This window comes from Andrographis paniculata, unplaced genomic scaffold (genome assembly GCF_009805555.1).
Source record: "Andrographis paniculata isolate CXL003 unplaced genomic scaffold, ASM980555v1 Contig21END, whole genome shotgun sequence".
Lineage (NCBI taxonomy): Eukaryota > Viridiplantae > Streptophyta > Magnoliopsida > Lamiales > Acanthaceae > Andrographis > Andrographis paniculata.
Window position 1 is genome coordinate 747,191 of NW_026137502.1, and position 23,719 is coordinate 770,909.

Genomic DNA, 23,719 nt, shown 5'->3' on the forward strand with positions numbered 1-23,719 from the left:
CGTGAACTTGATTCGGCTAGGTTAAAATTCGTTCGTGAATATTAACGAGCCAAGTCGAACAATATAAATAAACTCGTTTGATTAACAAACGAGTCCGAATTTTGTCGTTTAAATAATATATTATTATAAATATTATATATATATAATTATTTTAAATTTTCTTTTTAATTTATATATAAAAAAAAAACAAACGAGCTCGAACAAACTTAATCGAGCCGAACACAAACTCAAACAACAAAAATTTTTAACGAACACAAAAGCTTAACGAACAAACACAAGCCTTGTTCGCGAACATTAACGAACACTTAAATATGAGTCGACTCATTAACAACTCTACTCTTAAGGTAACAATGCTGTTAAAGGTAGCCATTTAGTTAGGTTGAAATAATATGAATTGTATCAAATACTCCTGGTTTGGTTTTTAAGGATATGATCTTTCGATGTCAGTCACGACCATGCACTGTAATTATTAATGTAATTGCATTCTATTGGACCTCACTATAGTATAATTAATACCTCAAAAATATTGTCTAAAAGAACAGACTGTACAATGCACAAAACATACACATAATTGAAATAAAAAATAAAAGAAAGAAAACGCAGAGACAAACACATGTAAACAAATGCGCTCAATGTTGATTAAAAAGCCAAACATTATAATATATGCTTCTGCTACAGCACCTTTCACAAGTAATTTTTATTGTTTATACTACATTAAAATAATAAGACCACCCTATTCTCATTCCAAACTCACAAACTTGACAACCAATATATAAAACAAGCAACAAACTTCACAAGTACATCAGCCTTTTAAAAATGATAATAACATCACAGAACAAGAATACAACATTTAATAATAGCTTTATTAAATAAACATAAATTAATTTTATAAAGAATTAAGTAAAACACTTCCAGACATGCCAACAAGAAATTCCTGAGTTGCTTTACCCGAAAACAGATTGGTGATGCAAGCAATTCATCAAAATAACAATATTAGAGAAAAACTTCAAATCATAAAGAATGTAAGTATAACAACGGCAAAAATATTCATTCCAACACAAAATGAAAGATACTCTAACGACATGAAACGAAAAAGTCTGTAATAAAACACAAAAAAGTGAGACACACAAGGAAAGCAGCAATGGACTGATACTAATAATTTATTCTTCCTCAGCAATTGCTCCCTTCTCGCTAACATAAATACCATCAAGGAATTTCCTTATATCCTTGTTCTTGACATGGCATTTCTGCAAAACACCAACATAATAATAACATTAGCTTCAATGGGTGGTGCCCAATTCAGTCAAAATACAAATACACAACTAAAAGAATCTATCAAGACACAACAAGATGTGTGATGCAGAATTACTTCAAAGATATTGTTATGTTACCTGGTTAATCAGAGCAGCAGATCGAGAAACAAGCTCAATGTCATTTCCATCTAAAATCAGTTCATCCTTCACCTTCTCCGACCGCACAATGGAAACCCCTTCAAGCATGTCGACCTTCCTCACCTGGGGTATCGTGGACCAAACAAAACATAATTATAAGCTCCAAGTCAAAAAAAAAAAGGAAAGAAAATATAAACCAATCAAACTACACTTGACAAGAGATTATACAAATACTACTAGAGGCAAAAACACAGCAAATGGTTATGAAGAATCAGACACAGGCCAATTAATCATTGATACTTGTTCACATTCACAAGTTTTAATTGAAGAAATCATGCAGATGTTTCATACACACTTCAAAGAAATAGCAGCATAGAAGTAAATAGAGGACAATTCATTAACACAGTTAAACGATGAAGTTGGTTTTCCTTGTTCAGTGCACATGTAAGCATTCATTGCAAAACAAATATAACAAATTCAAGCCACAGGCGGCAAATCACATCAATAATACCAAACTTGCATCGGTTTATGCTTACGCAAAAAAAAGGACGAGATATTCATTAAGAATGAAGTGTAAAACAAAATACTCCAACAATTGCACGTCTTATAAGTCAAACGCATATAAATTAAAAATCATGACAAAAATTGCAGCTGAAAATTGCAACAATAAAAAGGTAGTGTGTTTTTAATAAATATATGGAGGCAAAACCAAACGTCCGAACACATCTGCGAAAACAAAATTTCGAAATAGAAACAGAGAAATGAAATAAACAGGAAAAGATAACTAGCAAATACAAAGGCACATGGTATATAATGCATAGTAAATAATTTTAAAAAAATTAAAAAAAAATCGAGAAATAATTATTCACATACCCTTTTCTCTCCAAGGAAGTTGCGAATCTCGATAGCGGTGCCGCTGTTGGTGATGGAGGCATTAATCGGAAAATGGGCATACACAAAACGCATCTTATAACGGTAACCCTTGGTAACACCTTTAATCAAATTCGAGACATGGCTGAGGGCAGTGCGAATAGCTGCGGTGGTTTTCCGGCTGCCAAACCAGGCGTCAACCTTGAGCTTCTTCTTTCCGGTTTCCTCGTCGGTAATCAACTGAAAATCAAGATTCAGGTGCTTGAAATTGCGGGAGAGTTTCCCCCTGGGACCTTCAACCTCGATCAACTTGGCCTTGATCTTGATCTTCACTTCATCTGGAATGTCCATGGAATCGGAGGATAGAATCGTCTTCATCTTCCCCTTCTTCAACCTGTCTGCGCCGGTAGAGGGAAGGAATGGAGGAGCGACTGCAGCAGAGAAAACGGAGTGGCAGAGAAACCCTAGAAGCAGTTTATATAGTGTTAGCAAGAAACCCTAATTTTGTCTTCTGAGAAAATTTATGCACTATGTCACCTAAGCCCTAATTACTGGGCTTCTGCGATTAGGCCTTATTCTCGGCCCACTTATATAATACAATAATACTCCTATTAGATATATATCACACTGTGTCGGATGTAGAAATATATTTTTTGATTGGATAAGAGTTTTAATTAGTATAATTTTTATTTTTGTAATAAAAAATATTTAAAAAATAATAAAAATATTATACCTTTTTACTTAAAAAAATGAACATACTTTTTATAACAGACAAATAAGGAAAGTAAGTAGATTTAAATATATTGTTAAATCAATTTTTTTAAAAAAAAATCTCTCTAATGATTTACTTATTTATTTATTTGAACTTTGAAGCTTTTAGATAAATATTTTAGTATTAAAAATAAAAATAAAAAATGATCATTTTAATAATAAAAATAAGAGGAAAAAATACAAATAAACAACAGAGGTAAATGAATTAATGTATGGTAGATGAGGTGAAACTTTATTCAATCATGGGCTGGACAAAGAAAGAGTAATCCTTTTGAAGAAAAAATTAACATTATTATGTTTGTTTGGTAAAAAAACAATTAAAAAATTAATATATTATACACTTACTCCAGCTTCTAAATGTCACATTTACTTTAATTTTTTTGTAATTTTTTCTTAATTTTTACTAAATTTTGATATAATAATTAATATTTCATGTAGTATTATTTTTATATTAATTATATGATTTTTTATATTTTACATGAAAATAACCCCATCAAACTATTTCATAAAATAAACAAACCATTGCCTTCCTATCAAAGGTCATAGATAGTCCCTAAAGGATGACTAACAGTGTTGCGTGGGTTTGTTACTAGTTATGAGTTTAAACTCTTCACGCCTCTAGGTCATGTCTGTCAACCATAGTTTATTCACTGTGATCTTGTCGGACCTATTTTGCAGACCAAAGATTCGATTGTTGATTTACCGAAATTTACCCGAACACACTCATCCAAAAACATATATATCTGTAAATAATGATACTATTGAGTGATTATTAAGATGAAGTGTTTTAGAATAGTAGAAGACTAATATTGTTACTGCATTCCATGTAATTTGGTCTGCCACATGACTCACTGTCCATGCATAACAACAAAATGATCAAATTACAAAGACTGGTTTGAGCACAAACATCTTGCAACCATGGGGCTCTACTGTTGCACTCAAATTCCCTACGAGCGTCTGCTTCAAAGTCTTGTGCTGCATTATTATTCAAATTTCAATTCAGATTCAAATTCAAATTCAAATTCAACGTTAGTTAATCTATTAAGTTGGAATAAGGATAAGATAGGAGTTTGAAGACCTGCCAGAGGTCTCTGGCTTGAGCCGGAGTGGAGGGAGGCATCCCTATGTCATTCCAGTGAGCCACAATGTCCGCAACCCACCATCCCCGGTTTACCAGCAATACTATTATACGATTTCCGGACACGGCCCCTGCCCAAACCTACCAACATAGTCGTACTACCTCAGTTATTCACATTTATGCTCATTTTTCTTTTGGATTGTCATAAAAAAAGTATTATGGTTTCCTTTTAAAGTAAAAATTATTACAATTTTGTACTTTTTTTTTACTATAAAAAGAAAAAAAGTAATAATTATTACTCACTTTTATTAAAACTCATGTCCGTGTCCGGTCAAATGAGCACGCATTTGCATGATGGATAGAATACTATATTAACATTAATTAATTATAAATACTACCCAAGATATCTAATCATCCATCAAATCAATTACCTCCAAGTCACCTTCCATCCTCACTTTTTTACCTTGAACACCCACTTTATCTGCGTATTTTATTATATCATATCATATCATATCATGGAATATTATTATTTGCGACTACTAACTAACATACATATAGAATACCATTACATACCTTGGTTAACGGCGATGACCTCCTTATTCGCTAGAATTTGCATCGTTTCGTTGCTCATCTTTCTTACATCACAACCGATAAGTAGAGGAGCCTATTGTCGATCCACCAACATAAATACATACATACATTACACACAACACCATTTTTGTATATGGCAGCAATGGAGAGCTAAAGAGGGACAGACCTTAGAAATTGCCCATATACTGAAGTGAATAATGTACTCATCTCTTGTCATCCCTCCATTTCCAATCTGTAGCATATCTGGATCTGTATACAGTATAGATACATATTGTAGATTGATAGCTAGATGGATAGCGACGGGAAGAAAGCTACAAGAAATACCATTCCAGCCACCGGGTCGAGCGTATTCTGCATAAACTTCATTCTGATCTGCTCGAGACACCATGCTGCAAGCATAGCATTCCATTCCACGCATCAAAGGTAGGAACAACTCAATGTTCATCTATCGATAAGCATACCTCTCCCACGTATCAGATATATCATTTGTGGTTCTCCAGCTGTTTCCTACAGCATATCCCCAGAGGGCTGGGTGCATATCTCCCCTGCATCAAATGCATTCACACAAACAGTCCTTCAAGCTTCAGCATATATGAATCGTATCGACATAGGAAAGGGACAGTAACAGTTACCATTCACATAGGGAAAAGAAGATTGGCCTCCCAGTTTTCATAAGTGCACGGGTCATCACCGGATATCTTCATTAACAAATTACAACAGACAAGATGCTCAATATGCATATATACGATGGAGGCTCAACAAAGGCCCTTATGTGAGTAGGAATGTTATGTATTACCGAAGAGTAGGGCTTGTATGGTCGTTGTGACAGTTATCGTACTTCAAATAATCGATACCCTGTAAGAAAAACCAAGTTTCAACAATGTTTGTCGAGTATCTTGAGAATCTAATATTCTACACAGTGTTACCAAACAAACTAACATATATAAATGCATCGTTGCGTACCCATGAGGCGAAGGTTTGGGCATCTTGCTCTTCATGGCCAAGTGAACCAGGCATTGTTTTGCTGCAAGTGTAAAACCTGCAAGCAAATTCATGATATAGATTAGCAGGGCATGATGGCGATGGCGAAACTTTGTTCATCAAGATATAATACCCGGCATCAGAGTATATTCCTAGCTTAAGCCCCTTGCTATGAACATAATCAGCCAGAGCCTTAATACCAGATGGAAATGTGGATTTCTTTGGCACTAGATTACCCTGAAATTCATTTTTAAGTGATAGCTAACAAAGAATGTGGCAAACAGAAATGCAGCCAACAGTTTCACCGAGCATAAATTGAACCTTAGAGTCACGAGAACCTTCAGCCCAGCAATCATCTGATTAAGAGACATGTGAACAGATATGTTACACTTTTTGGACACATCAAATGCTCTGTAATGCTTATTAAAGAAGGGAGAAAATAGCATCCGCGAATACTGTACCTATGTTAACAAACTTGTATCCAAGCTTAGCAAGACCGGTTGAGACCAGAGTATCGGCTGCGACACCAGAGGCAATAAGAAAATTATGACTATAACTGAATATGTGTTGCAGTCGCTTTTCACTTTATTGAAAACAAGCGTGTGATCGTCTTTTTGCTTTGTTAAGAAGATCAAAATATATCAGATTAAAACAATGTCACACCTGTTTCTTTGATGATTTTTTCATCAATGTTGCAGAGAAAATGATTCCAGCTATTCCACCTGAGGCAAACGATGTACACAAGAAAATCAATGATGGTTCTTGCATTTTCATATACCCGAGTATTCAATGTTTTCTTTGAGGATTTGGTTTTACAACCTAGATCAGCTAGCTAAGATCATTTTCAAATTACCATTATACGTAAAGGCACCATGAAAACCTTAGATTGGCGAATGAACTCAGTTCGTATATATATATACATGTATATATAGTTAAGCAGAAAGTCAAGAATATAAACAGAACCAGAAGTGACGAAAGCACAACTTTCTTAGTGAAATGGAAATCAAACCAATTGCAATTTGCAAGGCATCTTAGCACCAATCGATGGTTAACTTTACGTGGTGCAACTCCTACGAACGATTTAGATTTCGGATCTCAACCAAACAAACGACTAATATGTCGCAATGCAAACCAGGGAGGGAAGGCACGAAGGAAAAACTCGCAGAGAATTGGGCAAATAACTTACAGAAATAATTAATTCACATTCACAAAAAAAAAAAAAAAAAAAATAAAATTGCCAATCATAAAGGAGGAACGAAATGGCGATGCATGTTTGCATACCCCATTGGAGGAGTAGAGGCCAAGCCATTGCCGAGCAGATGGCGCCGAATTAATAAGCTTCTAGAATCGTCGCGAGAAGAAACGGACACAGCGCCAATGAGCAGCAGCAAGCAGGCGAGCAATGAAAGTATTGGCGACTCCATACCAAGTTACCGATGCGATGGCAGGCAGGCAGGCAGACACCCGACTCGATTGAATTGAATGTATTGATGAGGCGCTGCTGCAGACATTCATACATGCGTAGATATATTGTAGAGCAATCCATCGGGGATAACGACGTCGGACAAATGGCAAGATGGATGAGGAGGCAGAAGGAATCCATGGATCCTTGTTTGGCAGGTGCAGTGGTGTGCTCAGAGCTCAGACTGAAAGTGTTTGTGTTTGTCGTCGATGGCGGATTTTCTGCAGCTCGCCTTGGCTTTACACTGCTTTACATATCTGCTTTTGCTTTTGATGGTATTTCATATATTATTACTATGTATATATATATAAAGGTGTTATATAATAATTATATAATATAATATTATTAATATTATTAAGTATATTATATTGAATATTATAAGGCAATGTGTGTATATATATATAATATAATAATATATGCAAATGTTGTAAAGCAAAGGTGAGGAAATTGAATGCGAAATTGTGTGTTCATTAAATATTAAATCGTCGTATTTATAGGCAGAAAATTTCGATATGAAGGAAAAGCAGACATATGCTACGTAGTTACTTCGTGTAGCTACGCATGTATTTTGTAATACTCCCCCTTTGTAATACTCCCCCTTGAATGCTTTTATATAAAGAATGTGCTTCGTTAAAACCTTAATATGAAAAAACCCTGTGGGAAAAAAAATCATAGGGAAGGAAAAAGAGTACATCATTCTTGTATTAATGCGTTCCCTATGTTTTGGACTTTATTTGATGTCTTTCATCCGACGCATTCCAATTCCTTGCACCAGTTTGTTGAATATTGCAGTCGGTAGCGCCTTCGTAAATAAATCTGCAAAATTTTCAGACGATCGAATTTGTTGCACATCAATTTCACCATTTTTTTTAAGATCATGAGTGAAAAAGAACTTCGGAGATATGTGCTTTGTTCGATCGCCTTTAATATATCCTCCCTTTAATTGAGCTATACAAGCTGCATTATCTTCATATAATATTGTATGAGGTAATATATCATCGGTAATCAAGCCACATTTTTTCTGAATATGGTGAGTCATGGACCTCAACCAAACGCATTCACGACTGACTTCGTGAATTGCTAAAACCTCAGCATGGTTTGAAGAAGTAGCTGTTATTGTCTATTTAGCAGATCTCCAAGAGATTGCGGTTCCACCACATGTAAATAAATAGCCAGTTTGAGATTTTGCTTTGTGTGGATCAGACAAATAACCAGCATCAGCATAACCAGTTAATTCATTTCGAGATTCACTCGAATAAAATAATCCGAGGTCATGAGTCCCCTGAAGATAACGGAAAATGTGTTTGATACCATTCCAATGGCGCTTTGTGGGGGATGCGCTGAACCTGGCCAGTAAATTTACTGGAAAAGATATATCTGGCCTGGTACAATTTGCGAGGTACATTAATGCGCCAATAGCGCTGAGATATGGTACCTCGGGGCCAAGTATTTCTTCATTTTCTTCTCTTGGCCTAAATGGATCTTTACTGGGATCAAGTGATCTGACCACCGTTGGTGTACTCAGAGAGTGAGATTTATCCATGTAAAATTGTTTTAATACCTTTTGGGTATATGTGGATTGATGGATAAATATTCCGTTGTTCACATGATCCACTTGTAATCCTAGACAATATTTTGTCTTTCCAAAATCTTTGATCTCAAATTCTTTCTTAGATATTCAACTGCAGTTTGGATCTCTTCAGGAGTTCCAATTAAATTGAGATCATCAACATATATTGCAATAATGACAAAATTTGATCCATTTTTCTTTATAAAGACGCATGGGCATATTGGATCATTAGTATAACCTTCTTTCATTAAACATTTGCTCAGACGGTTATACCACATTCGCCCTGATTATTTAAGTCCATACAATGATTTTTTCAATTTGATGGAATATGATTCCCTTGGGTTTAATTTTTATGCTTCAGGCATATTGAATCCCTCAGGAACTTTTATATAAATATCAGTATCCAATGAGCCATAAAGATATGCAGTAACTACGTCCAAAAGGCGCATATCGAGTTTTTCTCGCACTGCTAGGCTCACAAGGTATCTAAATGTTATTCCATCAACAACTAGAGAGTACGTTTCATCAAAATCTACTCCAGGCCTTTGTGAGAATCCCTGAGCTACAAGACGGGCTTTATATCTCACAATTTCATTATGCTCGTTTCTTTTTCGTACAAATACCCATTTGTATCCAACTGGTTTTATACCATCTGGTGTTTGAACAATTGGTCCGAAAACCTCTCTTTTTTTTAATGAATCAAGCTCTGATTGAATCTCCCATTTTGGCTAGTCATTTCTTTGCCGACATTCATGAACCGATTTTGGCTCTGGATCTTCGTTTTCTTCCATTATATCAAGTGCTAAATTGTATGCGAAGGCATTATCAATAATTGCCTCTTTACGGTTCCAACATTTTCTTGAAGTAACATAGTTAATTGAGTTTTCAATAATCTCATCATGTTCTTCAAGATCGTGCTCTTCTGGAGCAATTATTTCAGGGTTGACTTCCTCGTTGGATTGAGGTTTATCAATGTCATTCCTGATATTTTCATGATTTTCATCATTAATTCCTCTTTTCTTTCGAGGGTGTTTATCTTGGGAACCGAGCGGTCTACCACGCTTTAAGCATGTCGTTGATTCATTAGCACTTCCAATTTGTCCGTCAAGGACAATTATTTTAGCCGGAGCATTAGCAGCTTGGATATATGATCGAGTGACTTTGCTCGAGTCATTGAATGCATCCGGTAACTGATTTGCAATGTTTTGCAAATGTATGATGCGTTGAACTTCTAGTTCACACTACTTTGTACGAAGATCACAAAAATTCAATGGGATTTTCCAATTAATATCCCTTTTCGGTTCGTTTTTGTCTCCCCCTAATGTCGGAAAATATGATTCGTCAAAATGACAATCTGCAAATCTTGCAGTGAATAAATCAACCGTCATAGGCTCAAGATATTTTATAATTGACGGCGATTCATATCCGACATAAATGCCCAATCTACGTTGAGGACCCATTTTTGTACGTTTGGGGGGTGGAATAGGAACATAAACAGCACACCCAAAAATACGTAGATGAGATATATTTGGTTCGTGACCAAATACTAATTGCATCGGGGAGTAGCTATGATAGCTTGTCAGCCTCATTCTTATGAGTGTTCCTGCGTGTAAGATTGCATGCCCCCAAGCTGAAACGGGCAACATAAACCTCATCAGTAATGGTCTAAAAATCAATTGCAATCTTTTAATAAGTGATTCTGCCAGGCCATTTTGTGTATGAACATGAGCAACTGGGTGCTCTACATTAATTCCAATCGACGTGCAATAATCATCAAATGCATTTGATGTATATTCACCAGAATTATCCAGACGTATAGTCTTAATTGGATTATCGGGGAATTGTGCCCGTAATTTAATAATTTGGGCAAGCAATCTCGCAAATGCCATATTGCGAGTAGATAATAAACATACATGGGACCATCTCGTAGATGCATCAATAAGCACCATAAAATATTTAAATGGCCCACATGGTGGGTCAATTGGTCCACATATATCCCCGTGTATTCTTTCCAAAAATGTAGGTGATTCAATACCTACTTTAGCTGGCGATGGCCTGGTTATCAATTTTCCCTGAGTGCAGGCAAAACATGTTAACTCATTTGAGTTTAACACTTTTTGATCTTTTAATGAATGACCATGCGAATTCTCAATTATTCGCCTCATCATTATACTGCCAGGATGCCCAAGGCGATCATGCCATATTTGAAAATCGGTAGTCCTTTGATCTACCATGAGGTGTGTTTCAACACCACCTAATCTGGCATAATATAAGCCAGTAGAGAGTGATGGTAATCTCTCAATGATGCATTTCCCTTTATCAATGATATTGGTGATCAATAAAAATTCACCATCGGTATCACTCATAGTTTCAATGTGATAACCATTTTTCCGAATGTCATGAAAGCTCAGTAGATTTCTTCGACTTTAGTGGCCAACAGTGCATACTGTATCACAATTTTCGTCCCCGCGGGGAGAAATATAATGGCTTCTCCAGAGCCTTCAATTAATTTCGCACTGTCACTTATTGTATTGACATTCATTTTGTTCCTTTTCAAATAGGAGAAATATTTTTCGTGTTTCAATATAGTATGTGTCGTTGCACTGTCAATGAAACACATATTTGTATCATTTTGATTGGCATCCATTTAACGAAAAATAAAATAGGCAAAAGCTTTCGTACTGATAACGTGTTATATAATAATTATATAATATAATATTATTAAGTATATATATATCGAATATTATAAGGCAATGTGTGTGTATATATATAATATAATAATATATGCAAATGTTGTAAAGCAAAGGTGAGGAAATTGAATGCGAAATTGTGTGTTCATTAAATATTACATCGTCGTATTTATAGGTAGAAAACTTCGATATGAAGGAAAAGCAGACATATGCTACATAGTTACTTCGTGTAGCTACGTATGTATTTCGTAACAAAAGGATAATTTTTAGGCTTTATTTTATTATTCTCGGTTGAATTTAAAAAATAAAGAAAAAGAAAAAAAATTGTGTATCTTTACATTTGGTTTTTAAAATTTTTATTTGAATTTAGTATTGAAATCATGTTTATAAAATATTTTGTAAGGTAAATTATCTAGTATATATATATATATATTTTTGGATGACGTGGAAATCCGTCGTCGCTATCCGAATATGCGCACGGGGTAAATCTCTGGCCAAACTTAATACCCTGCAAACTAAGCTCGACGGAAAAATCATACTAAGCTAACCATGTGTGGCAGGTGACTTGAGGCATCGAGGATTTGAACCATGACATCACGGTCATGTTTATAAAATATTTTGTAAAGAAAATTATCTAGTATATTTTTTTATAGAATACAAATAATAGAAGTTGAAAGATTGATAAATTATTATTATTATCATTACTATTGCTATTGGAAACTTGTGCTGTTAATATTAAATATTCGCAAGATTTTAATTTATTATTTAACATTTATATACTGATAGATATATGTATTTAATATTTTTAGTATTTTTTAATTATTTTTCAACAATAATATTTTTTTTGTTTGAAACAAAGACATAAAAGAAAATCCATATTGTATTTTGATTTTTATCCTTTTTAAATTTAAGTGAAAATTAAGTGAGACTTTTAATTATAAAATTAAATCTATTTTTTTTTATAAAAAATTATACTTCTTTCGTCCCAAATTAAACGGCCTTTTGTAATTTTGTAATAAATTAAGAAATAATAAAATTTGGAACCTTTTTTAATTTTGTAGTAAATTAAAAAATCATAATATTTTACTAGTTATGAAAATGTATAAGAGTTTTGACATTTTTGTCATTTGATTTATGTATAAAGTATTGTATATATAATGGTATGGTTGTAATTCAAGTAATAATTAAAGGGTATTTTGATATTAGTGCGTGATATTTTTTTTCTAATTAGGAAAGAGATTTTGAAATTGGACGAATGAAAATAGTAAAAAATGATAGTTTGAATTGGGAGGAAAAAGTAAAACTTATTTTGAAAAATAATAAATAGATATCAAATCACCTTTTACCTAAATAAATAAAATACTTGTGTCAGAATTTATATAACGATTAAAACATACATAAATATAAATTTTAAAAAAATACTACTCTCTCCGGTCACGCCACAAATGACATCTCTTCCTTTTTGGCCGTCGAGATTTTATTTTTTGCAATAATTAACCATCTTAAATATAATAAATAAATTTAATTAGCTTTCAATTAATAGTACTATTGTACTACATTTTTATTATATTTAAAAATAAAAATACTCAAAATTAATTAAAGAAAAAAGAAATAAAAAAGAAAACAACAAATAAAAAGAACAACTTCTCAAATTTCTTTAAACCTTACAGTATCGATTCTCAAATCACTTTGTTTCTTCATCGATGAATCCTAACTTCTCCTCCAATTCAACCGATGAATCGATTGAGTAGGAAAATACTCATGTGCTTTTTTCTCTGGTTTTATGTGATTTGGGAGTAAATCCATTTATTAAATCACTCAATGTTGATGTTGAAACGTACGTGTCTGAAACACCTTTGTCGCTCTCCTTAAAGACTCAGACCTCATAATCGTTCCCTTCAGAGACTCACGTAGATGAGACTCCAGGGATGGGTAACATAAAGGAGGAATTCAACCAAAGCTACCGATCGATTTTTCTCCCAGAATCAAACGTTCGCTTCCAACGACCCGTTACACTTGTTGAGGAATTTCTACTCCTCTCCATCTCCTTTCCTATTTCTCGATGTAAGGAAGTTCCTAACCTTTTGCCTTGTTAAATATGCATTTTTATTTTTTATTTTTTGCTTTTTTACTATGTAAAATTTGTCCATTTGATAATTTGTGTAATTGTTCAAATAATTTAAATTTGAATCTGAATAAATAGCATTATTAAACTTTGTCAAATTGATGTCAGATTTCTGTAATATGTGAATGGCCTGCAATTTGAGGAGCAGTTTGAATCTCAATCTGAAATTCTTTTATCATTCTTGAACTTGTTCAACTTGTTCTCAAATTTGTATAATTCATGAAATGACCAAACAAATTGAGGGCAATACTAAGCGCAAATGCAATGAGGGCACTCTTGACGGCTTCTTCACCTGCAATCAAGCTTTTTGGGTGAGGCGGAGAAATCAAATCACACAACAAGAAAGAGATGGAAGCCATTTTGTACCTGCCTTTTCAACCTGGCCTGGAGCTATGGATGCCATGCCCAAGGTGATTTTCTCTTTCCTCTTTCTCTTTTCTCCCCCACACTGTTTTTCCCTAAAAAAACATTCAGTTTGTATCTTCATCAACACAAACCCTCACTGTTGTTGCCATAATCATCATCATCGGATCAATGTTACAGCCAATTATCTTTGTCGTCGCTAGGCCGGGCCTTTCTTCGTCGCCGTTGGTTGAAGTTAAGAAGAATTGGTATGTTTTTTACCTTTCAAGAAATCAAAAATTAGGTTAAGGAAAAAGAGAAAAGTGAGAAAAAAATAGAAAAGTGAGTAAAAATAAGCCATTTATCTTACCGAAATTCAGAATTTGACCAGTTTAATTGGCGAGGCCCTTGTTTTCCAGTGTTCGGATCTCCGTGAGAAGTATTGCACTTGGTTTCTCAAATGGAAATAAGAAACCTACTATGCAAATTTTTTTTTTCTTTCATTCCCAGTACACGTCGACATGTGGGTTAGATATGATGTTTACAGGCTTTTTTAGCTATTTATTATTGTGTTTGCTCTAATATGTTTTTAGAATGTTTTTTCTTTTTTTTGGTATGTTCTTAAATTAGATCATAATTGTAATATGTGATATATATATACAAGAATATGATCTAGGGTGTACAAAAAATAGCCTAGATCACATTTCTAACCATAACATATGTGCATAGCAACAATTGTTTTACAAAATGTAGCTTAAATTACATCTTTAACCATGTAGCATGTGTGCATAGCAACAACTCTTTCACAAAATAACCTCAACACATGGTTAATCATATAATATGTGTACATCACTAGTCTAATCCTTACTACTTTTAATTAGATCACAAAAATAAACATATAAGAAGTGATTCATCCTAGTATCATTTTTGAGAAATGAAAAATTATTGCATCTTGAACTTGTACGCCTAATGCAATTGACAGTAGCCGTGCATACACTTCTTTTCCTTGATCCATAAGGTATGTCAAGCACTTTGTGACTAGTTTGGCATCAACAATAAGCTAGTTTGGTAGTATTCCCTGTCTGATGAGTGTATCATTCTTCATATGTGGAATTTTATAACTATTATGTCCTTTACCCTTCATGATCTCCATCATACAACTTTGCAGGGTAAGAAAAACCCTATTTGGTGTATTAGCTATAACTTTTCAAACGAATTCTCAACTGCATTCACTAGTTCATCCATTGTGTAGCATGCCGATTCTGTTTTGAATACTTTGAATTACTTTAAACCATCCAAGATCATTCATATTTAGGTCTGGAGAATTTGAGGGTTGTTGAACTAGACATATGTCAAAGCCATCACTAGAAACTGCTGCTCTGAAATCCGAATCTCCATTGTTTATATGAGGCTTTGCATTATCTTATTGAGTGAAAATCTTTCTATTCTTTTCGACAGGCCATTTCTGTTTAATTGTTGGAAAAATCTAAAAGTTTTTCTTTTTTTTTTTTTACATAAATCAGTCATCATCTCAAATTATATTAATGAATGCATAAATAAAATAAAATGAGTTACATTATGCTAGTGTGAATAAAAATTAGTGCAATGTAACTGCATTGATTCTAATATTTTGAAAGTTTAACATTCAACTACATACCTGCTTGATTAGACATGTTTTTATTACTTCTTTGGTGATAGATTGAATAGGCTTCATCATGAGGGTTCCTACCTTACGCTTCTTACTTGATCTTTTAGTAGCTTTTTTGTAAGTGAATGGAAACATTCCAATCTTCCCATCAAAGATCACTAAACGATCCTCTGCAAATATAGGCCTACACACAGCACACATAAACATAACCTTGGTTATAAAATTCTTATTTTGACATATTCTATGTGGCTCGGCCTCTTTCGAGGTTAAGTAAATCCGGTGTGATCCTTTAGTTATAAAAAACTACACCTCATCAATGTGTACCACATTTTTCATGCATTTAAATTGAATTGAATTTGAGGTAGAATCATATAGAAGTTGTTCCAACGAGAACGGAAGCCTTTACAACTTGTTTAGAGCCGTCAAATCCGGTTTTATTGCACTTGTATGAGCTCGTAGCAATGCACTAGTAATCCACCTTCCAACAATGCTTTTAAAACATTGTATTGAGGCTGCCAACCTACGATCGTACATCGTTTTTTAATAGAAACACTTTCAATCAATTGCATATTCAACAATTTCTTTTGATGCTTGTATGGTGTTTTTCTCTTACTACAAATATGGATCAATTCACCTTTTTCCATTTGCCTTTTTTTTTTCCCTCCAAAATCTTCCAATTGTGTTTTTTGATAATGAAAATTTACATTGTACTTCGAACTATTTCTCATGCGCAAACTTTCCATTCTTAGGACCACTTTATTGCGATCTTTATCACTCAACTCCTTTTTTCCTGTTATTACAGACCTGAAGTGAAGAGAATGTTTATGTTTGAATGAATATGATGATTTAAGACCTAAATGAAAAAAAAAAAACAAAAAGTTAGGAGATAAATTTACTTTGCTTGTATGTAAGTTATCTTTTTAATGTAAATCTATTTTATAATATCTAAAATGAAAGAAAATGCCAACAAAGATTACGTTTTGAAATTGGATGCAAATCTGATTATGTCTGTCTTGTAGGGTGGAATTTAATCAGGGTAGTATATAATTTCCTAAATTATTGTAATCTTTTATTTATGTAATCACGTAATTTGTGGGATTTTTATTGTATAACATTATATAAGATCAATGCCAATCTTAGTCATCCAACAATTTTTGGGTGATTATTTTCTACATCGTTTCATGGTATCAGAGCAACACATCGGTTTGACTCTTTCTCCTTTTCCAATATGCTGTCTTCCTCTCATATTCTATCGTGTCTCCATTTTCTACCCAATGGTGTCATCGTTCTTTCTTCTACCGATTCCCTGCCGATTACCACAATGATTCACATGCTTACGATCAAGCTCTCCTCCAATTTTATGCTATGGATACGACAAGTGTTGCCGATGTTCACTAGCTTTGATCTTGTTGGGTTTGTGGATGGATCGTCCAAACCCCTTGTGGCCACCATTATCATTGGCGGCAATGAGTCCCCTAATGCCGTTTTCTTCGAATGGTATACAAAGGATCATAAAATATTGGGAGTTCTCTTGGCCTCTATCTCAGAAGAAGCGATGGCTGAGGTTGTTGACTGTACAACATTTCGGGATACTTGGTTTGCCCTCGAATGTGCTTTTGCTCATCCTTCTGCCGCTCTCGCAAATCAGTTACACGAGGAACTTCTGTCGCTCCGTCGTGGTGCTCTCTCTGTTCAGGAATATGGATGAAAATTCAAGGCCATCTGCGACCAGTTGTCGGCTATTGGTCGCTCAGTTGATGAGTCCAACAAGAGTCATTTCTTTTTTTGCGGACTTGGTGCCCAGTTTGCTAATTTTGCAGATGCGCATATGGCACTTGAACCAGTACCTAGATTCACAACACTTCTGCACCAAGCCGTGCAGTTCGACCTCATGTCGAAGGCTATGGATACGTCACAGTTACAGTCCCAGGTCGCCTTCACTGTTGATGCTCTCTGTTACTAGAGCTCCTTTCGGTAGTCTGGCTTTCGTCATAATGGACATCCGCAAAACCAGTATGCTGGGTATCACGGAAATCACTCCGGACAGCAGTCCGGCGGCCGCGGCCGTGACTATTCGCGCCGTCCTCCGCGATATCAGTTATGTAATGGTGAGCATTACACCAATCAGTGCCATATTTTCCTTAATAGGAATGCTTCTCCTCCAGTTGCTTATCGGGCTCCATAAACTACTGACTTGGCCCAAGCCTTCCACGCCAAGTGTACCTTCTCGTCTCAATCTAAAAATGCTACACTTGATTGGTTTGTTGATTCCGGGGCTTCGGTTTATATCACTGCTTAGCCTACGTCTCTTGATTCCGTCGAGTCCCATACCGGCCATCAATCTATTGTTGGCAACGATACATCTCTTTCCATATCTCATATTGGCTTTTGTTCCTTATCTAATGGTGTTAAATTACTTGATGTTCTTGTGGTGCCTCATATCACGAAAAGTCTACTGTCCATAAGAAAATTAGCTGCTAATTATCCCGTTGATGTGGTTTTCTCTGATAAATTTTTTACTATTCAGCACCAAATCAGCAAGGTTGTACTAGCTCAGGGCCGATGTGAGTAGATTTGCATCCAATTTCACTATTTTGTTTGATGCATTTGCAATTGCAGTCCACATCATTAATCGGCTTTATACGTCTGTCCTTGGAATAATTCTCCCTTTGAGGTTCTTTTTGGTAGACCGCCAAGCTATACGAATTTTCTCTGTTTCGGTTGTCGAGTGTTTCCAAATCTTCGTGATTATTCTCCACATAAATTGGCTCTCAGAAGTCGCCCTTGCATCTTTCTTGGCTACAACAACATGTACAAAGGGTTCTGATGCTACGATCCTTCTACGGGCGGGGTATTTTTTTCTCGTCCTGCGCACTTTGCCGAGACTATATTTTATTTTTCTAAACAGGGGTCTTCTTCTACTGCTGCTGATCTTGATATCACAACCTATGAGGACTATTTCCATCCTCCGCCTCCCATTTCTTCATGCACATCCTCTATTTCGCCACCATGTCGGCCCTATTCCTCTATGCCTATCTCAACTCCACTGGTTTCTCTTTCTATTGCTCCAACACCTACCTCTCCTCGGCCGGAATCTCCAACATCTTCTTTGGTTACTCCCAACAGCCTTTCTTCATCAGAATATCTGCCAACAGCCGTTGCTCAAGTCTCTCGGCACCCTATGATAACTCGTGCCAAAGTTGGCTTCTTCAAGCCTAAATATATCTTATTGACTTGGCTACTACTGCTTTTTTTACAACTTTATCCACTACATCCGAGCCCTGTAGTTTTAAATATGCTATGAAGTTCCCATATTAGCTTGCCGCCATGTGTGAAGAAATTGACGCTTTGCATTCTAATCACACCTGGGATTTAGTGTATCCACCAGTCGGTGTTAATATCGTTGGGTCAAAATGGGTATTTCGGACAAAATACCATTCTGATGGCTCTATTGAATGTTATAAGGCCCGTCTTGTTGCTCAGGGGTTTACACAGGTTCCGAGCGCTGATTTTCAACACACTTTTAGCCCCGTCGTCAAGGCTGCTACCGTTCATGTTATTTTGGCTCTTGCTATTCACCACAAATGGGAGCTCCATCAACTGGATGTAAAAACTGCTTTCCTCAATTGCATTCTCACTACGCCCGTGTATATGGCCCAGCCTCCAAGCTTCATCGACTCTCGTTATCCATCTCATGTTTTTCCGTTTCAACAAGGCACTTTACGGTCTATGACAGGCTCCTTTGGCATGGTTTCAACGCTTCAGCACCTTTCTCACTACCTTAGAGTTCCGACAGAGCCGATCAGATCATTCTCTCTTTTCTTTGCATATTGGTGCTTCTGTGATCTTTCTTCTGTTGTATGTTGATGACATTATCATCACAGGAAGTTCTTTTGCTTTAATTCAGAAGCTCATATGTCGCATGAATATGGAATTTGCAGTCAAAGATCTTGGAAATCCAAACTATTTCTTGGGCTTGGAAATCTCTTTCACTTTGTAGGGCCTTTTCGTTGGCCAAGCTAAGTATGCTCATGATATCCTAGAGAGAGCTCAGTTGGTGGATTCTAAGCTGTTCACCACACCTCTTGCCGCATGATGCTCATTTACTACCGATGGCCTACTATTTAATGACCCTACTCTCTATCGATCCATTGTTGGTGCATTGCAGTATCTCACCATCACTCGTCCTGATCTTTCATATGCCGTCAGTCAAGTTAGTCAGTTCCTGCATACACCTTTGGTTGCTCACTATAATGTTGTTAAGCGAATACTTCGATATGTCAAAGGTATGCTGCACTTTGACCTTTCCTTCACTGCCCAACCTGAACTGTCTATCCTAGCATATTCGGATGCAGATTGGGCACTTTGCCCCGAGACCCAACATTCCACGTACGACTACTCTATATTTCTCGGTGGTAACCTTGTTTCTTGGAGTGCAAAGAAGCAACCTACTGTCGCCCGCTCGAGCTGTGAGTCGGAGTATCGAGCTTTGGGTAATACAAATTCGGAGGTTCAATGGTTAGTCAACCTGTTATCTGAGCTTCGCATTTCTATACCACGGCCCACTCTTCTTTGCGACAACAAGAGTGCTATTTTCTCAGCCGAAATCCTGTGCTCATAAACGGGCGAAACATATTGACATTGATTGCCACTTTGTTTGGGAATTAGTGTCGTCTGGTCAGTTGTATACTTAACATGTACCATATGTTCTCCAGTTGGCCGACATCTTCACAAAGAGTCTTCCTCGCCCTGCTTTCGAGTTGTTGCGTTCCAAGCTCTGTGTTTTGCCTCACCCCGCGCCTCGCTTGACGGGGGGTAATAAGGGTAGTATATAATTTCCTAAATTATTGTAATCTTTTATTTATGTAATCACGTAATTTGTGGGATTTTATTGTATAACATTATATAAGATCAATGCCAATCTCAATCATCAAGCAATTTTTGGGTGATTATTTTCTACATCATTTCAATTTTAGCTGGCATTAATGGAAGGAGGATAGCTTCTCTGCTTGGAAATTTTGTTTTTGCAATTATCTGTGGAGGATAGCTTCACTGATTGGATATTTTGTTTTTGTAATTATCTGTGGATTTTGCAGCATTAGGAATGAAAATTAAATGACAATATATGAAATACTTGTATTCACTGCATATGCAATTATTTGAAGGGAAAAAATGGTGGGAAAATGATCCGAGCTAGTTATGAGATGGACAATCTAACGGTATGGTTATTATTGGCCTTCAATGAGAGAGGATTGCATTAAGTATGCTTAAGGATGTGAAATATGTTAGCGGTATGACCCTTTAATCCGTATTCCAGCGGAAGAAATGTATGCAGTATTAAAACCATGGCCATTCTGAGGATGAGCGATGGATATCATTGGAGAGATTCATCCGTCATCTTCCAGAAGACATTCATTCATATTGGTGGCCACCAATTATTTCACAAAATGGATTGAAGCCGTACCATTGGCCAACGTGATATATCAAGAAGTGATTAAGTTCATCAAGGAACATATTATTCACCGGTATGGAATCCCTCAAACGATTACGGCCGATCAAGGTACTGTTTTCACTCGTGACAAAGTAGCCGGTTTTCCCGCACAGTTTGGGATCAGTCTTTTGCATCCATCCCGTATTATGCGCAGGCAAACGAGCATGTTAAACTAGCCAATAAAGTCTTAATCGGAGTAATTAAAAAATCTGTAAAGGATAATCCGAGAAAGTGGCACGAAGTGTTGGGGAAAGCTTTATGGGCCTGCAGACAATACCGAAACAAAGCTACCGACTGCACTCCATTCTAGCTGGTCTACGGGCAAGAAACGGTATTACTGTTGGAAATAACAGTGTTGTCTTTGTGAGTCCTAAAGCATAATTTGCTCAGCCCTGAGCAATACGATACTACTATGCTACAAAGGTTGGATGACGTGCATGAAGATCGGATAATGGCCTTGGAGAATATCCAATCAAACAAAGTGAAAGTGGCATGTGCCTACAACAGAAAAGTACACCGACGAGTTTTCCACGAAAGGGATTTGGTGTGGAGGGCAGTTTTACCCGAAGGCTTCAAAGATAACACATTCGGTAAATGGTCTCCTACGTGGGAGGTCCATATCAAGTAACTAAGGTGTTACCAAATGGTGCTTATAGGCTGATGAATATTTACGGGGAATTAACATAGAAATATTATTAATGCTAGACACCTTAAGGGGTATATGTCGCCTCTTGAGTTATAGTGAAAAAACGAAGTAGATAAATGAAATGAGGTCTTTTCTAGACCGCTAAGTTAAGAACAAAATGAAAGCAGGTCTTTTTCAGACCGCTAAGTTCAAAATCAAATGGAAGCTATGGCCGGAAAAAATAAATACAATCCGAAAGTCCGATCCGAGCACGACAAGAAAAACTGTGCTTGGGCCTCCAAAAGTAGGCTCAAAAATTTTCGGGCCGTGAAAAAACACATAACTCACACACGTACAAGAAAAACAACTCGAATATTTTCTTACTTTCCTCTTGTCTTAGAATTGTTTTTTTATTCGTTTATATATTTTAGTTTGAATTGAGTATTTTCTGCAACTCGTTTTATCTGCTTTCCGTAAATCATTTTGGTTCATCTTGATCGATTACGTGAGATCTTAGTGACCTGACAACGGATAGATTCTTTGGAGTACTTCCAGAATCAACACCGACAAATCGGCGAATGATTTTAAAGTATCCGAATTATAGGATCCAACAAGTACATAGAAAGAAAATGTGTTTAATGTCGATACATTTAGTATTAAAAAGATAAGTTAATATGTAAAATTGTAAGTAAAAGATTTGTTAGCTTACTTCAATATTCATTCTACTCGTATATTTTAAATATTGTTATATTCTAATTTGAATGGGATTGATATTTGTTTTTCTTGTTTTTGGTGTTATTTCTTTAATATATTATTGTCTATTGATCAAAATTATTTTAAAATTCGGTATATTATTATTTTGTATGGTTCGGTGTGAAACGGTATGTATCAAGTATAATGTGCAATATACGAATATCGTTTAAATTTTGGTATTTCGGTATAATACGATATATGCCAATATCGTTTAAATTTTTGTTTTTTTTATATAATACGGTATATATTGATACGTTTAAATTTTTATATTTCGGTATAATACGATATATATTAATATCATTTAAGTTTCGATATTTCAAAATAATACGGTATATATCTATACCATATTTCGGTATAATACGATATATATTGATAATGTACGGATAATTCGGTATACCGAATAATCGGTACGGTATAATATAAAATAATATCATACATAATTTTCGATATACCAATTTCTCGATTCAATAATGGTATGGTAAATTACCATACCTAGTATTTCGGTACGATATGCGATATATGGTATAAATTTCGGTATACCGTACCGTACCGATCCATCACAATTAAAAAAACATTTGAGGATGGACATCAATAGTATTTATTGATTTAATTTGAGCTGCTAACATGTATAATTGAGACCATGCCCAAATTTAGAATAAATAAAATATTCAAACAAAAAAAATATTATTATTGAAAAAAATTGAGATGCAAATAATTTATAAAAATATATATATAACAATGTGAGGGCCACTAAGAATTTTTTTTTTTTTTTTGCTACAATAATTGGTAAACAAAGATTGTGATGTAGATAGTAGTCCGTAAGCAAGTTGTCTTGCCCCAACTATCCATTTCAAACAGGTCACTATTTTTTTTTTGGCATGACAAGTAAATAACTTTGACTCTACTACAATATGAATTTGGAGATATGCTTCACATAATAATTATTAGCATAAATTTACTTGCCCAATATTCTACTTTTTTTTTTCCATAACTGTCATTCTCGAACTAAAACTCTTCTTCAAATAATCTTTTAAAGTAGACTGTAAAACTCACCGTCCGTGATTAAAATATTCTGGATTAAGAAAAAATTGTACAAATCATACAAATCTTTAAAGATTGATTTATAGATGTGACATCATTGACAATTGGACAACTGATATATCATAACAGTAAACATCTAAAAAAGTATATATGCATATTATTTTGGGCCACATTAGATATAAATATATAATACATATAAAATAAATTTCAGGATCCTATCTGGAGCGTCATTTTGGCGTTATAAAACATCAAATTGAAATATTTTTTAAACACAATAATTTTAAAACTTA

General features: G+C 35.2%; 2 protein-coding genes across 2 annotated transcripts; both read right to left on the reverse strand.

Annotated features, from left to right (window-relative positions):
* Positions 1-993: 993 nt before the first annotated feature.
* Positions 994-2,723, reverse strand: LOC127244954 (60S ribosomal protein L9-1-like). The gene is made up of 3 exons (XM_051265568.1): positions 2,265-2,723; positions 1,392-1,514; positions 994-1,247 (listed from the first exon to the last, which is right to left on the reverse strand). Exons 1-3 carry the CDS (start codon positions 2,637-2,639, stop codon positions 1,161-1,163), a joined length of 585 nt encoding a protein of 194 aa, XP_051121525.1. The 5' UTR covers positions 2,640-2,723; the 3' UTR covers positions 994-1,160.
* Positions 2,724-3,908: 1,185 nt separating this feature from the next.
* LOC127245017 (alpha-galactosidase 1-like) lies at positions 3,909-7,106 on the reverse strand. The gene is made up of 15 exons (XM_051265661.1): positions 6,964-7,106; positions 6,346-6,404; positions 6,144-6,200; positions 6,004-6,038; positions 5,816-5,919; positions 5,665-5,740; positions 5,498-5,556; positions 5,334-5,399; positions 5,163-5,246; positions 5,026-5,090; positions 4,868-4,950; positions 4,684-4,774; positions 4,542-4,591; positions 4,111-4,251; positions 3,909-4,007 (listed from the first exon to the last, which is right to left on the reverse strand). Exons 1-15 carry the CDS (start codon positions 7,104-7,106, stop codon positions 3,909-3,911), a joined length of 1,212 nt encoding a protein of 403 aa, XP_051121618.1.
* Positions 7,107-23,719: the final 16,613 nt, after the last annotated feature.